The sequence below is a fragment of the Pyxicephalus adspersus genome, chromosome 8 (assembly GCF_032062135.1).
Source record: "Pyxicephalus adspersus chromosome 8, UCB_Pads_2.0, whole genome shotgun sequence".
Taxonomy (NCBI): Eukaryota; Metazoa; Chordata; class Amphibia; order Anura; family Pyxicephalidae; genus Pyxicephalus; species Pyxicephalus adspersus.
In genome coordinates this window covers 67,912,857-67,930,326 of record NC_092865.1, presented here as the reverse complement: position 1 = coordinate 67,930,326, position 17,470 = coordinate 67,912,857, and the positions used below count along the sequence as shown (strand labels likewise).

The 17,470-nt window shown below is 36.6% G+C and overlaps 1 protein-coding gene across 6 annotated transcripts in view; it reads left to right on the top strand.

The window, feature by feature from the left end:
• Positions 1–17,470, top strand: part of IQSEC1 (IQ motif and Sec7 domain ArfGEF 1) — a 378,402-nt gene that overhangs the window by 164,684 nt on the left and 196,248 nt on the right. Inside the window, exon 1 of one of the 6 annotated variants that reach the window (XM_072421019.1) lies at positions 1,615–1,996. The exons of the other annotated variants lie outside the window; for them this stretch is intronic. Coding sequence (XP_072277120.1) covers positions 1,974–1,996 — 23 coding nt within the window. The 5' untranslated portion in view covers positions 1,615–1,973. Of the gene's footprint in view, positions 1–1,614; positions 1,997–17,470 lie in introns of those variants that run through there. 6 annotated transcript variants of the gene reach the window in all.

The following is a 17,470-nucleotide window of genomic DNA, read 5'->3' as shown; positions in this document are numbered from 1 at the left end:
TTATGCTGATCATTATACCTGTTATCTGTCTCTTACATAAGGGAATGGTTAGGGAAATAACATGCAGTGTTAAGGAAATACCTCGGAGAGGGGGGCAATACATTCTTGAGAATGCTTATGAATGGTATGGCAGTATGCACAATAAAATAATGGAGGGTATAACAGTGGGTAGTGTGTAGGAGAAGAGTGTGAAAGTTATGATAGCAAACATTAGGTGCAGGAGTGGAGGGTACAATGTATGTGCAGGAGACACGTTGGAGGCTAAGAAAACAGCAGAATAGTTCATGTTGTGACAAATATTTGTTACTGATTACTCCATAATTACTAACAACATATGGTCCAAGCCATACAGGTTGCCCATTGATGGAGTGCCATGAGCACTTGGGATCTGAGGTGAAGAGAGGATCTTGAGCTGGATTAAGAAATAATTGCATACAAGGACCACAAATATCCATCTTCGTCCTTGCACCGGTCCCATATATGTACTGCAGAAAGTTTTTTCAATGCTTTTCCCCTATACAAACCTGCGTCTGGTACAAGGTTGTCTGATGGTGCAGGTCAGTAAAGAAGTATGGTATATTTCAGTGTATGGGAACCCACTGTATTTAGGCGGAAGGTTTATTTGTTCCGCACGCCGTGACTACTTCAAGAGGATGAGACATAGGACACTGCAAAACCTCCCCCTGACAGCTAATCACAGAAGTAAGGTAGATTATTTGTGGTGGCTGTACATGGAGTAGGTATATGAGTAAAGTATATGAATTTATGAAGGTGACAAATTGTACATATAAATTGATATCAAGTATAATCGGAGGTAATCAGAAGCTTGGGGAATATGGAGTAAGGACAGAGGAGGGACCATATATCTTATTATACATTCATTGTTGACAACTCAAATATGTGTTATGTACTTGTTCTTTTGTTTTTTTTTTTTTGTTTGTAAATAATATATAAAACATTTTATTTTGATAAATATCCATTATATTGATGTCCACAAAATATCTGGTTTCATAAAGAACCAAAATTGAAATATGTTCTAATATTGTAAGACAGATCACTACTGTTATAACCTATATCCATACGTCAAAGCCCATCATTTCTCCCAATACTTATTTTTTACGTAATAAATTATATATAAATTTGCATGTCAGTAGAAATGTATAGCTGGTGTGCAATGGACATTGTAAATTGTGCTTTATGTTTTATAGCATAAAGACATGAGTGCTACAATAAACTATCATCCGGTGACCTAGATTTTCAAGTCACCCCTCATGCTGACTACGGCACTTCTGAAATGACCCCGGCTCTGTCAATACTCAGAATAGAAATAGAACATCAGATTAATTATTTTTTTTTTTTTTTAGGTATGCATTATTTTTTTTTTCCTTGGTTAAGGCTAAATCCTGCTGCCTTATCACTTCAATGCATTGTGTACAAGCATAAATTGCAGAAGGGAGTGAATATTCTCCGGCACAGATGCTGCTGTTACTATGGAGATCTGGGAACCAATCCGCGTTGGGTGCTCTGGACTGTACTATGATGCGGAGACAAGATGGTGAGCGCTACCTCTGCCTCTCATTCATTCCTTCCAGCTGAGGCATAACACGCAGACAGGGTGTAGGGCAGCTCATCAATGAAGGCTGTTCTGTCTGCTGTCACAGAGCAAAAACAAGCCCCCGTTTTGTTTTTTTGTTTTTTCTATTCTTACCTGATATTTATTTGAGGTTGCTTATTTTTGCACCATTATATTAGGAATTTTGATTTATTTTTTCCTTTTCCGTAACAAGTCCCTACAGAGGGAAGGTATCACGCAGCCCTTGAAGATGGTTACATCACAGGCTGACTGGTGTGTGTCTCTCCACTGAGGCTGAATGAGCAAACGGGGCTGTAGATTTCTGCACTCATATTGCCTAAAGAGCTATAAAGCTTTATAACCAAGTCATCCGAAGCTTATCGACCTGACGACATTGAACATGGCATGCAGAAGGTGTTATTTGTGAGTATTGCCGTGTTAGTGCACGTTTGCTTCCCTTAAAGAATTGCATGCTAATGTCATACAGAGTCAGTGTCATTGAAATATACTGGCTGCTTCATTTACAGTAAACAAATGATTGTGGTAAAGGGATTTTTCTTTTTATTTGCGGTTCTAACAACGCACCTTCCTGCGCATTATCTATATCAGACATGGCGAGGTAAATTTGTTCAGAAGGAAAGATTAAGCATTGATCTGATGACATTTTTTGGGCTTGGTTCAGGCGGGTAAACCTAGTAGAGGAAAATGCTTTGTCATAACAAGCTGGACATTTCATAAGGTTATTTTGTAAAGTGTACTGCTCCACGATGAATATTAGAACAAAATAATGCATTAAACACATGATCCTGCTACTGGTCAAGGGTAAAATGACCAGAATCAAAATTAGCGTCTGCTTTGTTTATCGGTTGTCCGTGTTTTACCTCTGTAACGGGTCTTTATTACCTACATACCTGTAAGATTAAGAAATGGGATCTGAAGTGCAGAATGTTTTTATACACTGAGTATCTAAATGGTACATGAATTATCTAATAACAGCCAGTTTGTCATAAGAATCCATATAGTAACTAAATTATCTGGTCAAGATGTGTACGATTTTCTAAATGTGATAATGATGTTGATGTAACCAATTGCATTAGGAAATGGGAATATTCATTTCCAGGCACTCTGTGCAGCCATTTTGAACAACAACATGCACAAATTGGGTATAAAGTTACAGTCATGGGACCGTATATCATTGTGAAAGGTCTGTCTTTGGTCCAAGCATTATATTCAGGTGTTTGAAGCTCTTGTGTTTATGTACAAATTCTTTATAAAGAAAAACTAGTATGGTCATGGGACTTTTAAGGCTTAATTCATCCAACAAAAATTGCAACTGTAATTTTTATATTAAAAAAAAATATATATATATATTTTATTAACACAAGTCTATATAAAAAAAAAATTTAAAAACAATTTACAAAAAAGAGACAATGCTCCCAACAACAAATCTCAGTGCATGTTCGACACGTTTCATAGATAGAATCCACTTCATCAGGAACTTTAGACTGAGACCTACAAATTGTGTATATACAAAATGCATAAATTATACACAAGAATATGTATAAATTCTTACCTTTGTATATCTTCACCTGTAGTGATTGACCTAAAAATGCTTTTTTTTTTAACATTGTAGGCAGTAAAGTTGATAAACTATGGGTCTTCCTTACATGTAATCACATGGACACTTTAGATATATAGGATATATTTACCTTACAGTATTTACTGTACTGTGATACTGTTCATCGTTTGTATTTGAATACATTCACACCCCTGGAAAGGATCTTTATGAGAATCCCTACTATTTGATATGCAGTACTGGAGTTCAAATAGTAGTGCTTTCTTTTTTTAGGTTTATAGGGAGGGGAAGATATTGTGTTTAGGGTCAGGACTCATCTTACAGGTTAGATAATCCACTTATGAAGGTAGACCTTGGTCATTTCCATCGAATGAGCATTAGAAGATATTTTTTTAACAAAGTGTATTTTTTAGTCTTGTCTAACTTCCTTTTGTCGTGGTTTGCACATGGAATTGGTATTTCGAGGAAAATGATTATTTATTTTCTTTGACTTTCACAAGTTGAGCTCTGGTTATTGGCAGAGTTCCAGAAGTGATGATACATGCAATGACTACTTATTCTCAAACATATTCCTTACATACATTATAGTAGGTTCTGTTTTGCCTAATCTTAAAGAATATTCTGCTTTAATAAAGGTTCCAGTTATTCAAAACATGCTGGGTACCCTATTACCTAGCTAAGGATTTGGTGCATTGTGTTTTTTATTTATTGCACTGGGTCGCATTCTAGAAGTTAATTACTTTCAGATTTAAATGAAGGTTTATGAACACAGCATTGAATAAAAGCAATCCGTAATGCTCAGCCAAGTTAATTCTGACTAACTACTCGTTTTTATTACTAGAATTTTTGCAGTACATATACACATTTTTTCCTTTAATGCTGCCTTCATATAGGTTTATTTAGAAAATAGTTATTTGTATTAATTAGGTAGACACGTTTACATTAACCTATAAAAACCAGTAATACATTTTGGATTCTTGAGGTTTGATTTTGTTGTGCATACAGTACATCCTGGTTGCCACTATTTCCCTTAATAAATAACATATTCAAGTTGATTGGCTAGTTGGGATTTTTTACCTGACAACCAGAGCTAAAGTGCAAATTGCTAATAGCGATGTCACTGCCTTAAATGAGCCACAATGGCTAAAATGTATATGATTGAGAAACCGTTGGCAAAATTAAGGCTGACAAAACACCAGGACCTGATGGATTACATCCACGTGTCCTCAAAGAGCTGAGCTCAGTTATTTCAAAGCCATTGTTTCTAGAGTCTTGTTTTTAGAGACTCTTTAATCACTGGCATGGTACCAATGAATTGGCGTAAGGCCAATGTGGTTCCTATCCTAAAAGGAGAAAAGTCATTACCAAGTAACTACAGACCAGTAAGTTTACCATCTATAGTTGGAAATGTCCTAGGGAGTTTGATAAAGAACCACATGAAGAAGAAAATATTATTATTAGTGATAGTCAGCATGGTTTCAAGAAAGACAGAAGTTGTCAAACAAATTTACTTTCTTTTTATCAGGAAGCAAGTTAACAGATAGACAGGCTTAGAAAAGCCAATCTGTAAATGGATAGAGAACTGGCTTAAAGATCGCACCCAGAGAGTAGTGATTAATGATTCATACTCTGGATGGTCTCAGGTTATTCCCAGAGTTCAGTGTTGGGACCTTTACTGTTTAACATCTTTATAAGTTATAGAGTTTGTGATTAATAGTACAACTTCTGTGTTTGCAGATGACATCAAACTATGTAACGGAATTAAGTCCATACAGGATGTCTATAATCTAGGGCTGGGGTGTCCAAACTTTTTGCAAAGAGGGCAAGATTTGGTGAGGTGAAAGTACTCAGGGTTAGTGTGGGCGTGGTCTGGTTGGTTTTACGTGAGGGATTCCCTGTGCACAGAGCCCGGTGTCAGTGCGGGCTTCATGCAGAGCAAGTTCTTGGAATCAGAGTGAGCGTGGTCCGTGCAGGTCCCGCACAGCACACACCCACTATAATGACGTAGGGGATTCTCTGTGCACACCTGGGGATTCCTGTCCTGCCAATTATGCCCGTAGAGTAGCGGGCCGATAATTGCAAGGAGGTTGATCAATTGTAATGAAATATAAAATAGCTTTTTTCTACATGTGTACTTTATACTGTGGTCAACAGTGCTTTCGGGCCACATAATATTGACTTTATGACAGAGGCTGCGGGCCAGTGGAAATCTGAACACAGGCCGCAATTGGACATGCCTGGTCTAGGGGAAATACATTTGGGGGAGTCATATATAGAAAAGGATCTGGGGGTTATGGTAGATCATAGACTTTATTACAGCATGCAATGCCAAGCTGCAATATCTAAAGCTAGTAAAGTACTTTCTTGTAATAAAAGAGGAATAGACTGCAGAGATGGAGACATTATCCTGCCCCTGTACAAAACATTGGTCAGACCTCACCTGGAATATATAGTCCACCTTTGGGCACCAGTTCACAAAAAGGACACACGGAGAGAGTGCAGAGAAGGGCAACTAAACTAAAAAAAGGAATGGAGGAGCTCAGCTATGAGGAGAGATTAGCTGAACTAAATCTATTAAGGGGGGATATGATCACCCTGTATAAATATATAAACGGTCCATATAGAGAACTCTCTTCCGAAATATTCACTTTGAGATCATTACAAAGAATAAAAGGGCACTCTTTGTGTCCAGTGATAAGGAAGGGATTCTTCACCGTAAGTTCTGTGAAAATGTGGAATCGGCTCCCTCAGTAAGTAGTTTCAGCAACTACTATAGATTGCTTTAAGAAAAAGCTAGATGATTTCCAGAAGTGCAGATTATAAAGTGGGATTTTTACTATGAAGTAAAGATAACAGGGACTGTTGATCCAGAGAACATCTGATTGTCTCCTGGAATTTTTTTCCCCTGTTGAAGGAAATTGTACCAGAGTTTTTTTGCCTTCCTCTAGACGAACTATGTCCATAGGGTTTTATATCTGGGATATGTTTATTTTACTAGTGGTTGAACTTGATGGATTTATGTCTTTTTTCAACCTGAAAAACTATGTACTATGTAAGTATGTGTACATAGCCATAGTTCGGGGGTGGATACAAGAGTCACTGGTCTTGACTACATTAAGTTTCTGCACAAAAAAAAAGTCTCATGCTGAAATACTGTGCATTTCTAAAAAAAAAAATCAGACCAAGCAATTTTTTTATTATTAATAAAGAGGATTTTTATAGTGCCAACATGAGGAAGACCATTCCAGAGAGTTGGGGCAGCTCCAGAAAAGTCCTGGAGCCATGCGTGTGATGAAGTTATAAGTAAGGAAGTCATTAGTAGGCCATTGGAGGAGCAGAGAGAGCAGCTAGGGGAGTATTTTTCTACCAGGTCAGAAAGGTAAGTGGGACAAGAACTGTGGAGGGATTTGAAGGCAAAGCACAGGAGCTTGAATTTGATTCTAAGGTGAAATAGGTCTACAATTTAAAAAAAAATTTCATGAAAAACAGTGGATCACTTTTGGTACAGAAATCTAGACCTCAGTGTAACGCTCAGGAGGTTAATGTACCTGTTCTTATTTACATACAAGTTCAGCTTAGGAACAAACCTACAGTCCCTATCTCGTATGTAACCTGTGCACTACCTGTATAATGCTCCCATTAAATCATTTTTGTTAAAACAAGTTTAAGCTTTAGGAGAATTTCTCAGGGGGCATTTTTATGATTTTATATCAATGCAGTCTTACCACGGAGGAAAATAATTGTATGATGTGATTTATCTGTATTTTCTCCCTGTCTGAACAAACATGTCAGACTGAAAAGCCTCCATGGATGATGATGACATACATTTTGCCTGAGCTTAGGGCTGGTAAATGACACACTCCTTTAGCTAATGGAGAACAATAAATCTAGCAATTAACAAAACCTTTAATTTTTATCATTTAGTCCTGACAGCATCTTAATTATATCAGTTCAAAATCAGGCAGGAGAGCAAGAGCAACCTGACAGACAGCCTGTTGCTTAGCTGGACTTTTTTGCTCTTACAGAAAGAGAATAAAGAAAAATGAAGTAACTTATTAGAGCCCCAAGGCTGCACTACAATAACAACTGAAAGAAAATATTCAAATATTTACTGATAACCATTGAATTTTTTAATTAAGAATCTTCCCATACCATTATATGTGCATTTAATGTATTTATTTTTGCATACAATTTACCTGTATAAGTAGACATTCAAAATCCCTGACACTGTTGCTTGGCATTGCCATCTTGCATGTATGGTCAGCAGTCCTAGCAGACTCAGAGCTGGTACCTAAAAGACACTTTGTCAGTATTACCCTTTCTCTGCTACCCTGGCAGCTACATTAAGGGCACATTAGGTAGGTGTAGCAGAAGCAAGGTCAGCATAGACAGCAATCAGAAGACCAGAAGGCTATGATGTGGCAGAGGGGAAATTGTGGTTGTGCTAGGGATCTGACTCAACCAGGGCTGGTCAAATTCCCCAGGAAAGTCACATTGCAAATGAATAAACCATGGAAAGGAAAAGCATTTAAAATACTAAAATAACACAATGAAAATAAGATTATACAAAATAATAAAAGAATTTATCACTAATTTTTTCTCGAAATGCGTATTCTCCTTTTTGAAATAATAATCAAATCTTTTTTTTTTTTTTTTTTTGCTATACACATACAATAGAAATCATGTGAGCTGTCCAGTTATGTTGTTTTTGGTCAGTGGTTAAATATACACAATGAAATAATCTAACCAGGAATATTTATTTGTTATGTACGATATATACAGATTTCCATTGATAACAGTATTTCTGGTTTAAAAGGCAGGAGCACATGAGGGTCCAACATCAAAGTAATGGAATGCAAGGGTAAACAACATTCTGAAGCTTGACTGCATGGATGAGAACCTTTAGAAATAATCTTTTCATTCACATATCACAACACAAGTAGCAAATTTTAGACCTAATGAAGATTCAAAATGCAATGCTGCCTATTGTAAATGTGAATAAAAGGAATCATTCTGGTTTATGCAGATTAGCTTCAGGATTGTACTTTTCTCAGTGAGTAATTATCTGGGAGATCACAAAGTACACATAGTGATCATTGTGTTTCCGGAAGAAATTTCAGACCTGCTGTAAGGTTTTTCCTTTTGATGAAGAAAGCATAAATAGTACATCACTGCAGGAAAGGAGTTGTTATATGATATTTGATGCTTTTAGCTGAACCTGCCTAATACGTGTTTCTAGAGAATAATATATGATCATAGTGATATAAGTTAGTGTGGTCATTTAGTGGAAGTAGTTTTAAAGCATATGGAAATTATTTAATTATGTATTGTAATCAAAATCAAAACCCCATAATACCAAAGTTAGCAAAGAAGTCTTTTCGCTCAATATTTCTGTCTGATTCATCATTGTCTTGGTGATAATTCAGATGGTAATCCTGGACAATTTTTGGATTGCACAGTATATTTTAAGAATAAGTATGATTCCAAATTTTAAAATGTATCTCTAGACAAAGCCCTAAGTTTTCAATAGAGAATGGGGAGGTAGGGTGAGACCTCACGTTTTTTTGTTCTGTTACCACTTCTAGAGTTCTTCCCAGAACACAAAGTGAGGAGCAGTCTTCCAGTGGGGGCACCTGTTGTAGTGACAGCTGTTTAAAAGGAAAGTATTCCTCACTTTGGGAGTTTTTTTCTAAGTTTTGTTGGGTCTTTGCAACAAAAAGGGAAGGGAAACTTGTACAATGATGCACCAACAGCAATAAGAAAAAGTTTTTCACCTTTACCCACATTATCTAAAAGAAAAAGTCTTTGCAATACTTACGCTTGAAGTGATTCTGTCATAGCATTATTGTTTCATGGCAGCATGGTAGGCTCAGTGGTTATCACTCCTTTATAGGCTATAATGCTTTGCAGCGATAGGTCCTAGCTTCGTATCTGGGCCAGGACACTATCTGGGGATTGTAGGTTCTCCCCAGGTACTCCTGTTTCATCCCACATCCCATAAACATGCAGTTGGGTTGTTTGGCTTTTCCTCAAAAAACAAAACCGTGTTTATTGTATTTGACTATGATAGGAACATTAGATTGTGAGCTCTTTTGAGGGACAATTATTAATATGTCTACGAAGCTGCTAAAGCGCTGCGTAATAGGTCAGCACTATATATTTTACCTAGGTAATAAGAAAAAGAACCAAACAACAAATAATGTAGAATTCCAATAACAGGAAAGGTTTTGTATACAGTATTGGGTATTTAGTATACAATTTACCTGTGAGTCTTCTAACTTTTGTGAACTCTTTCCGAAGCAGATACCATTAACAGTGAAGAACTTTTCTTTAAAACTAACCCATGACTACTCCATTATGTTTGCCTTCTGAAATACTCAGAGTTAGTATATCAACCAAGAATCAAAAGTTGCAGAATAGAATCGCATAACATTTATTCTTTGTCAATTCTGGCCCTTCTTTTTTATGCTCACCCCCTATGTTTCCTTCTAGTTGCATAATACTCCTTCCCTGTGATTATCCTAGTTCCAGGTTTTTGGTCCTATTTCTGGTCTTACTGTGAGATACACTTGGTTCATTGGGCCTTTTCCTATTCTGCAACTATTGGGTACACAATCAACAGCAAATTGACTACGGACTGCATCTCCCATTTAGGGGTTGTTTTACTACACAGTGTTGTAGATATGCTGGTCGATGGAATGCAATGTACCCAGATTTGGTGCCTTCATGCACTTGAATTTCAATGCCTTTGTTTGTTATTCAATCTATTTTTTCTGTATGTTTGATCATTTTAATATATGTGTGTGTGTGTGTGTGTGTGTGTATGTATGTGTATATATATATATATATATATATATATATATATATATATATATATATATATAATTACAGCTGTGACTCAACCGATGGATATTGGAGTATTTACCTTACCTAAACAGCAGTAAATGATGTTCATATTAATACCAATCTCTGTTTTGGACAGTTGTATTTGTTTAGGAATTTGTTTTTTGGACTCTATCCAGAGTTCTGGTTTATTATTGTTGGTCCATATGCTAATATTGTTTATTTTGTTGCACTCGCTCAGTCCTGGGCATTGTTTTCTGCATCTTTTGATGGCATTTGAATCATTTTGTTTGGGTAGTTTGAGCTAATCATAATATTTCCTTTCTACAGTATATTCTCTACTACGTACAATTCCCTTAGACTGTATACCCCCTTTCATACAGGCCCTGGAATGTGACCTGGGGAATAAATTGTATTGGAGGAGAGTGGATCCCCCCACTAACTTGTGGTTCCCCCAATATAATGCATACATTTGATCTCACGTCCAGCATAAAAAGCACCTGTCGCAGTATGAGGGATGCTCAAGTGATAGACAACTGGTGTTGTATAAGTCAAAAATAGGCCAGATTTATTAAAGTTCTCCAAGACTGGAGAAAATAAACTATCAAGGGAAAATGTGGGTGATTCATCAAACTTGGAATTATTAGTTGGCCAAAGTTTTCACTTCTGGACCAGATCCGTTTCATGTTTTCTGGATCAGCAGTCGCCAACCAGTGGTCGGTGGACCACAAGAAAATTTTGGTGATCCGCAGCTATGGCCAGTGCGCCCCCCAGCGGGGTCGCACCAGCCAAAACCACGGACCATGTTTCCTGTACGGATCTTAGGCTCAGGCCAGGTGGTGTCTCTGGACACAACTTGCCCACTCTCCCATCGCAGGCTTAGACCTGCAATAAAAGAGTGGGCGGGTTCTGGCATCATGATGTCACTATGGGGGAAGTTTCTTCTCCTTTGAGTGACACGCAGCTCTTGGTGCATGCGGGATCCGGAGCTGGTAGGTCCGAAAAGGTTGGCGACCACTGTTCTGGATCACCTAGGTTCACTCATGATAGTCGATTTTCTCCAGTTTTGGAGAGCTTTATTAAATCTTGCCCAATATTTTAAAACTACTGGACAGCCCTAGCATTTTTCTTAAAATCCTGATTAGGATTTATACTTCTTACCCTCTCTATCCATGATTTTTATATAAATGAGTAAATCACAATTTCAACACTAAAAGCAAATCAAAACTGCGTTGCTCATTTTCATTTCAATGAGAAAATATTCAATGCATATTGTGAATATTTATCCACACTGACCCCTTCTACCCAATCAAGAAGGTTGAGCAGGAAAAGTGAAAAAAGTACAAAAGTAACTTGTTTAGATCCATATTGTTGTGGTACAGACTGAAAATCAAAAGCAAAAACAGCGGAATTTGGCCCAGAATACAAACTGACTTGGCAGACTCAGGAGGCAGCTGACAATCCAATTGTTAAAGATGGTTAGATAACACTAATATGTCTGCTGCTCATAGCAATTTTACAATTACATATTTTGACCAGCAGCTTTTGCAGCCTTTTGATGCTACAATAAGCATTATTAAATTGGCAAATGCCAGTACACCCAGGAATAAGGAGCACAACATGACATGGCGTTGGTCTTGCTGCATATACTGTTTTCGTAAAGCAAATAATAGGGCTGTGTTTTTTTTTTTTTGTTTGTTTGTTTTTTTACAATTTCAGCTGATACACTGTAAAGCTTTAGTATATTGCTTGGTAATTGTATTAGCTTTGTTTTGCAATGTGTAAGAGTTTGCAGCCAGGACATTATCTGCATGGAGTTTGCAGGTTCTCCTTGTGTCTTCGTGGGTTTCCTCCGGGTACTCCGCTTTCCTCCCACATCCCAAAAACATGCAGTGAGGTTAATTGGCTTCTCCCTAAAAATTGATCTTAGAATACAATAATGACATATGACTGTGGTAAGGATATGAGCTCCTTTGAGGGACAGTTAGTGACACGACTATGGACTTTGTACAGCGCTACATAATAGTAATATATATATATATATATATATATATATATAATATTTAATACAGGTTTTTTCATTTTTTTTATTACTGAACAACATACATATAATTTTGTTTAATATAAAAATATACCCTCAAATACTCATGTATACAAAACTCGAATATATAACACCATTACACGTAACTACACATAATCTGGATACCCTTTTGGGCTCTACAACCTTATGCCACCCTCCTTTTTACATATGAGGTCATACTCTTAACATAATACTTTTTACCCCTATTTAACCTCCCTAGCTGTTCATTTCTTTCTAGGTTTTATATGTCTCGCATCTTCCATCGCCGCAATCCTTGTCTTCTTCCTCCGGTGTCTTCTGCACACGATTAGTCACTGGGGAGTTCCCGGTGACGTCGGTTCGTGTGAACGTTGCCGGCGGGAAATTCAAAAGCCATTTGTATTGCATTCAATACAAAATAACTGTATTGAATGCAATACATTGGATTTATATGTGTAAAAGCAGTACATTCATACAATCATACAGTCTTTTATGAACATTTATTTTACTGTATATTATTTTCGTATGAGTATATTATTTATTTTTTTAAAACTTTAAAAAAAAATTTAAAAAAATAATTTTATTTAATTTTTTTTAATTCTTTATTTTTACATAATTTTGTGTTTCAAACTTTATTATACTATTATGTTATACTGTAAAATAATTTTTCATGAAAAACAATGTACCCCTTTTAGACATAAAAAACCGGACATGATTGAACCGCTAGGTAGGTTAAGTAGACTCATTTTTATGTACTGGTGAAAAGGGGACTAGGATAAAAATCTAAGTGTAGATACAAGTATAATTAACTTTTGCAGCTCATTTTTATTTTTAATGAGAGTTCATAGTTCCACTTTAAAAATCATCATTGACTGCAATGTTACTCACATCTCACACCACCACATCTAACGCTACATCTCCCTTTAAAGTAGAACTAAACTAAAAGTAAACAAAAATTACAGTTACCCTTAATCCCGCAGATCCGTTAATGGTGCTGGTCTTTCCCACCATCCTGTCCTGCATCATCCTAGGACTCCTTTTTGTCCCGCCAGGCACCGCCATCTTCTGTCTTCTCTTCCGTCTTCTTGCTACGTTACCAATATCTCGCACTGCGCAGGTGTGAGATCGGGTGATGTGGCCGCTGTAAAGGGGAAAAATAGAGAGCCGATCTCACTGCGCATGTGGAGATCGCTATCTCTTTTTCCTTGGTTGAAAAAATGCCCCTTCTGCGCATGCCCAAGATAAGGGAATGTGAAGAAGGAGCATGCAGAGCTTCCCGGAATGAGTGACGTAGGTATCCTGGGAGCTTCTGTGCTTCCATTAGGTCTTGATAACTGGGGCAATCTAAAGGGGCACTGCTGCACTGTTTTTTATTTTTAAAGAGAGTTGCACTTATAAATACAAAAAAAATACAAAACAACTACAACATTTTTCCAAGGATTGTCTACCCTTCTATGTAAAGTAAAAATGTTGAGTTTACGTAAGTTTTAACTTTCAATGTTCTACCAAAAGCTAGTAAAGGAAGATTACAAATATATAAAAATTTCATTTTGGTCATTGAATGTTCTACAAAGAGCCAGCAATGATGTGATAATATATTTTGTTTTTTTCATTTCCACTCAGTTAAGACCTTAACTTCAACTAGCACAATTCAATGATTAGTGTTGTGAATATAGCCATGTGTCTATACTGTGTTATTACATACATATGTTCTGCTACTGTTACAAGTTGTGCACACTTTGGAGAGTGAACTTTTTCATAAATAAAAGAGATGAAGACATACATTACTTAAAGAGTGTACTCTGGAGTTTAATGTGCATTGTAGGGTGCCCTGGAGGATAAAGAATGTTTAGGAGACTCGTTTTCTAGGTAATTTGTTTTCTGTTATTAAAAGAGACCACTATGTCTGGAGCACAGATAAAAAAAGAGAGATCAATACTGTATTCTAGCAGTTTTTGAAAAGTCACAAAGTCACACATGAAGAACAACAGAAAAATATTTTAAATGGAGTAAATGAAAAGGTAATGACTGAGAAATGACTGAATATCACCAAGTTTTGGAACCAAGAAAAGATCAGACATGTCTGAATAACCCAACATCTGTAGGGGCCCATTTTTAATGGAGAACTGTTTTCCTGCGTTATACTTCACAGTGCAGTGTTTACTGGGGAAGCCGCAGAAGAGTTCTCTCTTCTTTTCCCAGCAGCTCTGTGATTGGAGATTGGGGCATTTGTCTTTGGCAAGCGACCTAACCTTTTCACCCATTTTATTTCATTTTTATTGTGCTGTGACTGCTTTAGCCTTAAAGCCAGCAGAGTGGGGAACACCTCGCTATGAGCCTGATTTGTTAAAGCTTTCTAAGACTGGAGAAGATCATGAGAGAACCTGGGTGATCTAGCAAACCTATCCTCTCCAGTCCTGGCGAGCTTTAATAAATCAGCCAGTGGTAGTATATCACAAGTTTTTAATGAGCGCCTTAACCTCCTGGGCAGTTCATTTCTGTCCGGATTTATATGTCTAAAAGCAGTACATTGTTTTTCATGAATATTGGTATTATTTATTTTAGTATATTATTATGAGTATAATAAAGTTTGAAACACAAAATCATGTCAAAATAATAAGTTAAATAAATTAAAAATATATATATAAATTTAATTATAAACTTTGACATGATTGTGTTTCAAACTTTATTTGAATGCAATACAAAAAAATTTGAAATTCACGCCACTCCCCCAACGCAACGGCCGCATGCACCGACATGCACGGACACCGACAGAAGCAGAGGATGCGAGAGGACAGGGATCGCGAAGAAGGATGCCAGCGGACTAGGTAAGGCTCTATTTACTATTGTTTTTCATTGTTTTAGCTACCACGCGTGTGACTCGGGGTTACCGCTTTCAGCATCTTTTTTTTTTACCCCGTGTCACACTCAGGGTTACGGCTGGGGAGGTTAATGTCTAAAGGTACAATGGTCCTATTTATTAAAGCTTTCCAATGCTGGAGAGGATACACATTTATCAGTGAAGCTGGGTGATCCAGCCAACCTGGAATGGATTTCTTAAAAGTCATTTGCTATTTGTTAGCAAATGTTTTCAATCCTGGACCAGATCCATTCCAAGTTTGCTTGATCACCCAGCTTCACTGATGAAAGTGTATCTTCTCCAGCCTTGGAAAGCCTAAATAAAACAGGGCCAATGTGTCTAAATGGGAGCAATCTGGTTATACTTGTTGAAAGGACAAGGAGCAAACTGTCCCAGTTTTAGACTGAAAATCAGACTTGACCAAAAGACTGTTTCAAATGACAATTGTTTGGCAGCACAGCAGCAACACCAATACTGTATTAGAACTTTCTCTGGTTCAAACTTTGCTATGATATTCCAAAAAGGACACATACAGGTTTAATTTTTTTTTGTCTAATACACTGTAAGAGGGCTATGTACCATATAACAATGAGGACTTTGCATAATGTTGTGTTGTCATTTTAGATGCAAATTGATTTTGCAAGGAAGGTTTTCTGTGTATGAACTGTATTTTTTTTTATTTGCATAGACATTAATAACATTAGGTTGGAAAGAAGAATGCATATATCTGTTATTGATTGAAGAAGTGTAGGTCTGACTTAGCAAGGGGGCATGTTTGAACTTTGCAGAACTTTTGCTTCCACACCAGGAGCTAGGGTCTTTCTTTGCAACATGCTGGAAAGTGGCGGGCATTCTGCTCATGCTATGGCTGCTATTTAGGAAAATAAATTGTAGTACTTTTAAGTCTTCTTGTTTTGATGCACTCGGAATTTATTTAGCTGTTAAAACTAAACAGACTAGAGTTTTACTTTACCATTTTTTGTTAAATGTATTATTAATTATTATAATTAACTAGTATTTATATAGCGCCGACAAATTACGCAGCGCTTACAAAGTCCGTAATCATGTCACTAGTACACTAATGTACATAATATCAGATGCACTTGGTATTGACCTGTAGCACTTTATGGACTGTTGGGTAATATTACTTTTAAACAAATTGCCTCTTTGTAGGAAGGAGGGGATCTCACTAGATGGTCATGGTACAGTGAGTAGTTGTGGTAAGCATTGGTTTGAATTGAAACATAAATAGGTAAATAGCTTTTCATATTGTGTATTTATATTAAACATAATGATTTTTTCCTGCATTACTCTCTTTGTATTATTAAGGAAAAGCTGGCGATCTGCATTAGTGTATAAACATTAGGGTAATCAGATGACAATTTAAAAATGAATGAAGTAAAAATGAATACTGAGTTTAAAAAGGAAAAAAAGAATCACCAAGAAACCACAAATGCAATCTCGGTAAGTTCCCATGGGTTCTGGGATATTTTGGTTTAGCTTATTTTGTTTTTCACTAGGGAACAATAACAATTTAAATAACGACTTAGTTTAATTAAAATATAGCAGATGTGCACATGCAGGCTTCTCTTAGACTCATATGTGCTGGCTATCATAGAATAGAAATGGAATTTGCAGGTTTGCTGTAAATTGAGTACCAGCAAGCTTTGAAATTAGGAGGATTAAATAATTGACCCGGACATGGATTTCGCTAAAATTAATGTATACATAAAATCAAATATTTAGCTATAGAATTTCATTTTTTTTAAATAAAATATCAGCCTGCGAACATATTAGGCAGCCCTGTACCATAAATAAGGGTTGCAAATGACAGACGAATACAGACAGTGACACAGGAGGAGGGGAGGACCCTGCCCTGAAGAGCTTACAATCTAGGAGGTGGGGAAATCTTTTACATATGGACATCAACGAGTCTTATTAGCACTGAGTTTGGCAGGAATGCACTAAGCATTTGGAAAGCTTCTTCTTGAAGCATTTTAAATACCATTCAGCAAATACCACTTCAGATAAGCTCCAAATCATATCATTTATCTCCTTGCCATAAGGAAGTGATCCCAATTTAGACCTCTACCTACTATACTTCATCCTGGAAGAAGGGGTGTCTGAATCCCTAAAACACATTGGATACAGTTACTGAAAATTTTATCTAATAAAGACTGCTCTGGACACAGCAGTCGTTTGGAGTTTTTTTCTTTCATTTTTTAATTCATTTTTATACCTAGTCACTCCATACTATTAGAAAGCTTCCTTAAAACAGAAACTGTTACAACAAGCACATCTGGAAGCCAAGCAATCCTCTTTTAAACCAAAATATGAAAAGTTTTCATTGCTGTAATAGAAAACAACAATAAGAACTAGTTTCTAGTAGGATGAAGAATAGGTAAAACTTTTGGTTCATTTTTGTATGTGTTGCTATAAGGAAATTCGCTCACTTTCATTGATGTAAAGAGTAATAAGTTAGTGGTATTTTATTATCTATTATATTTAATTTTACTGATCAGAAGATGAAACCTGATATATCTAAATATTTACTTTGTG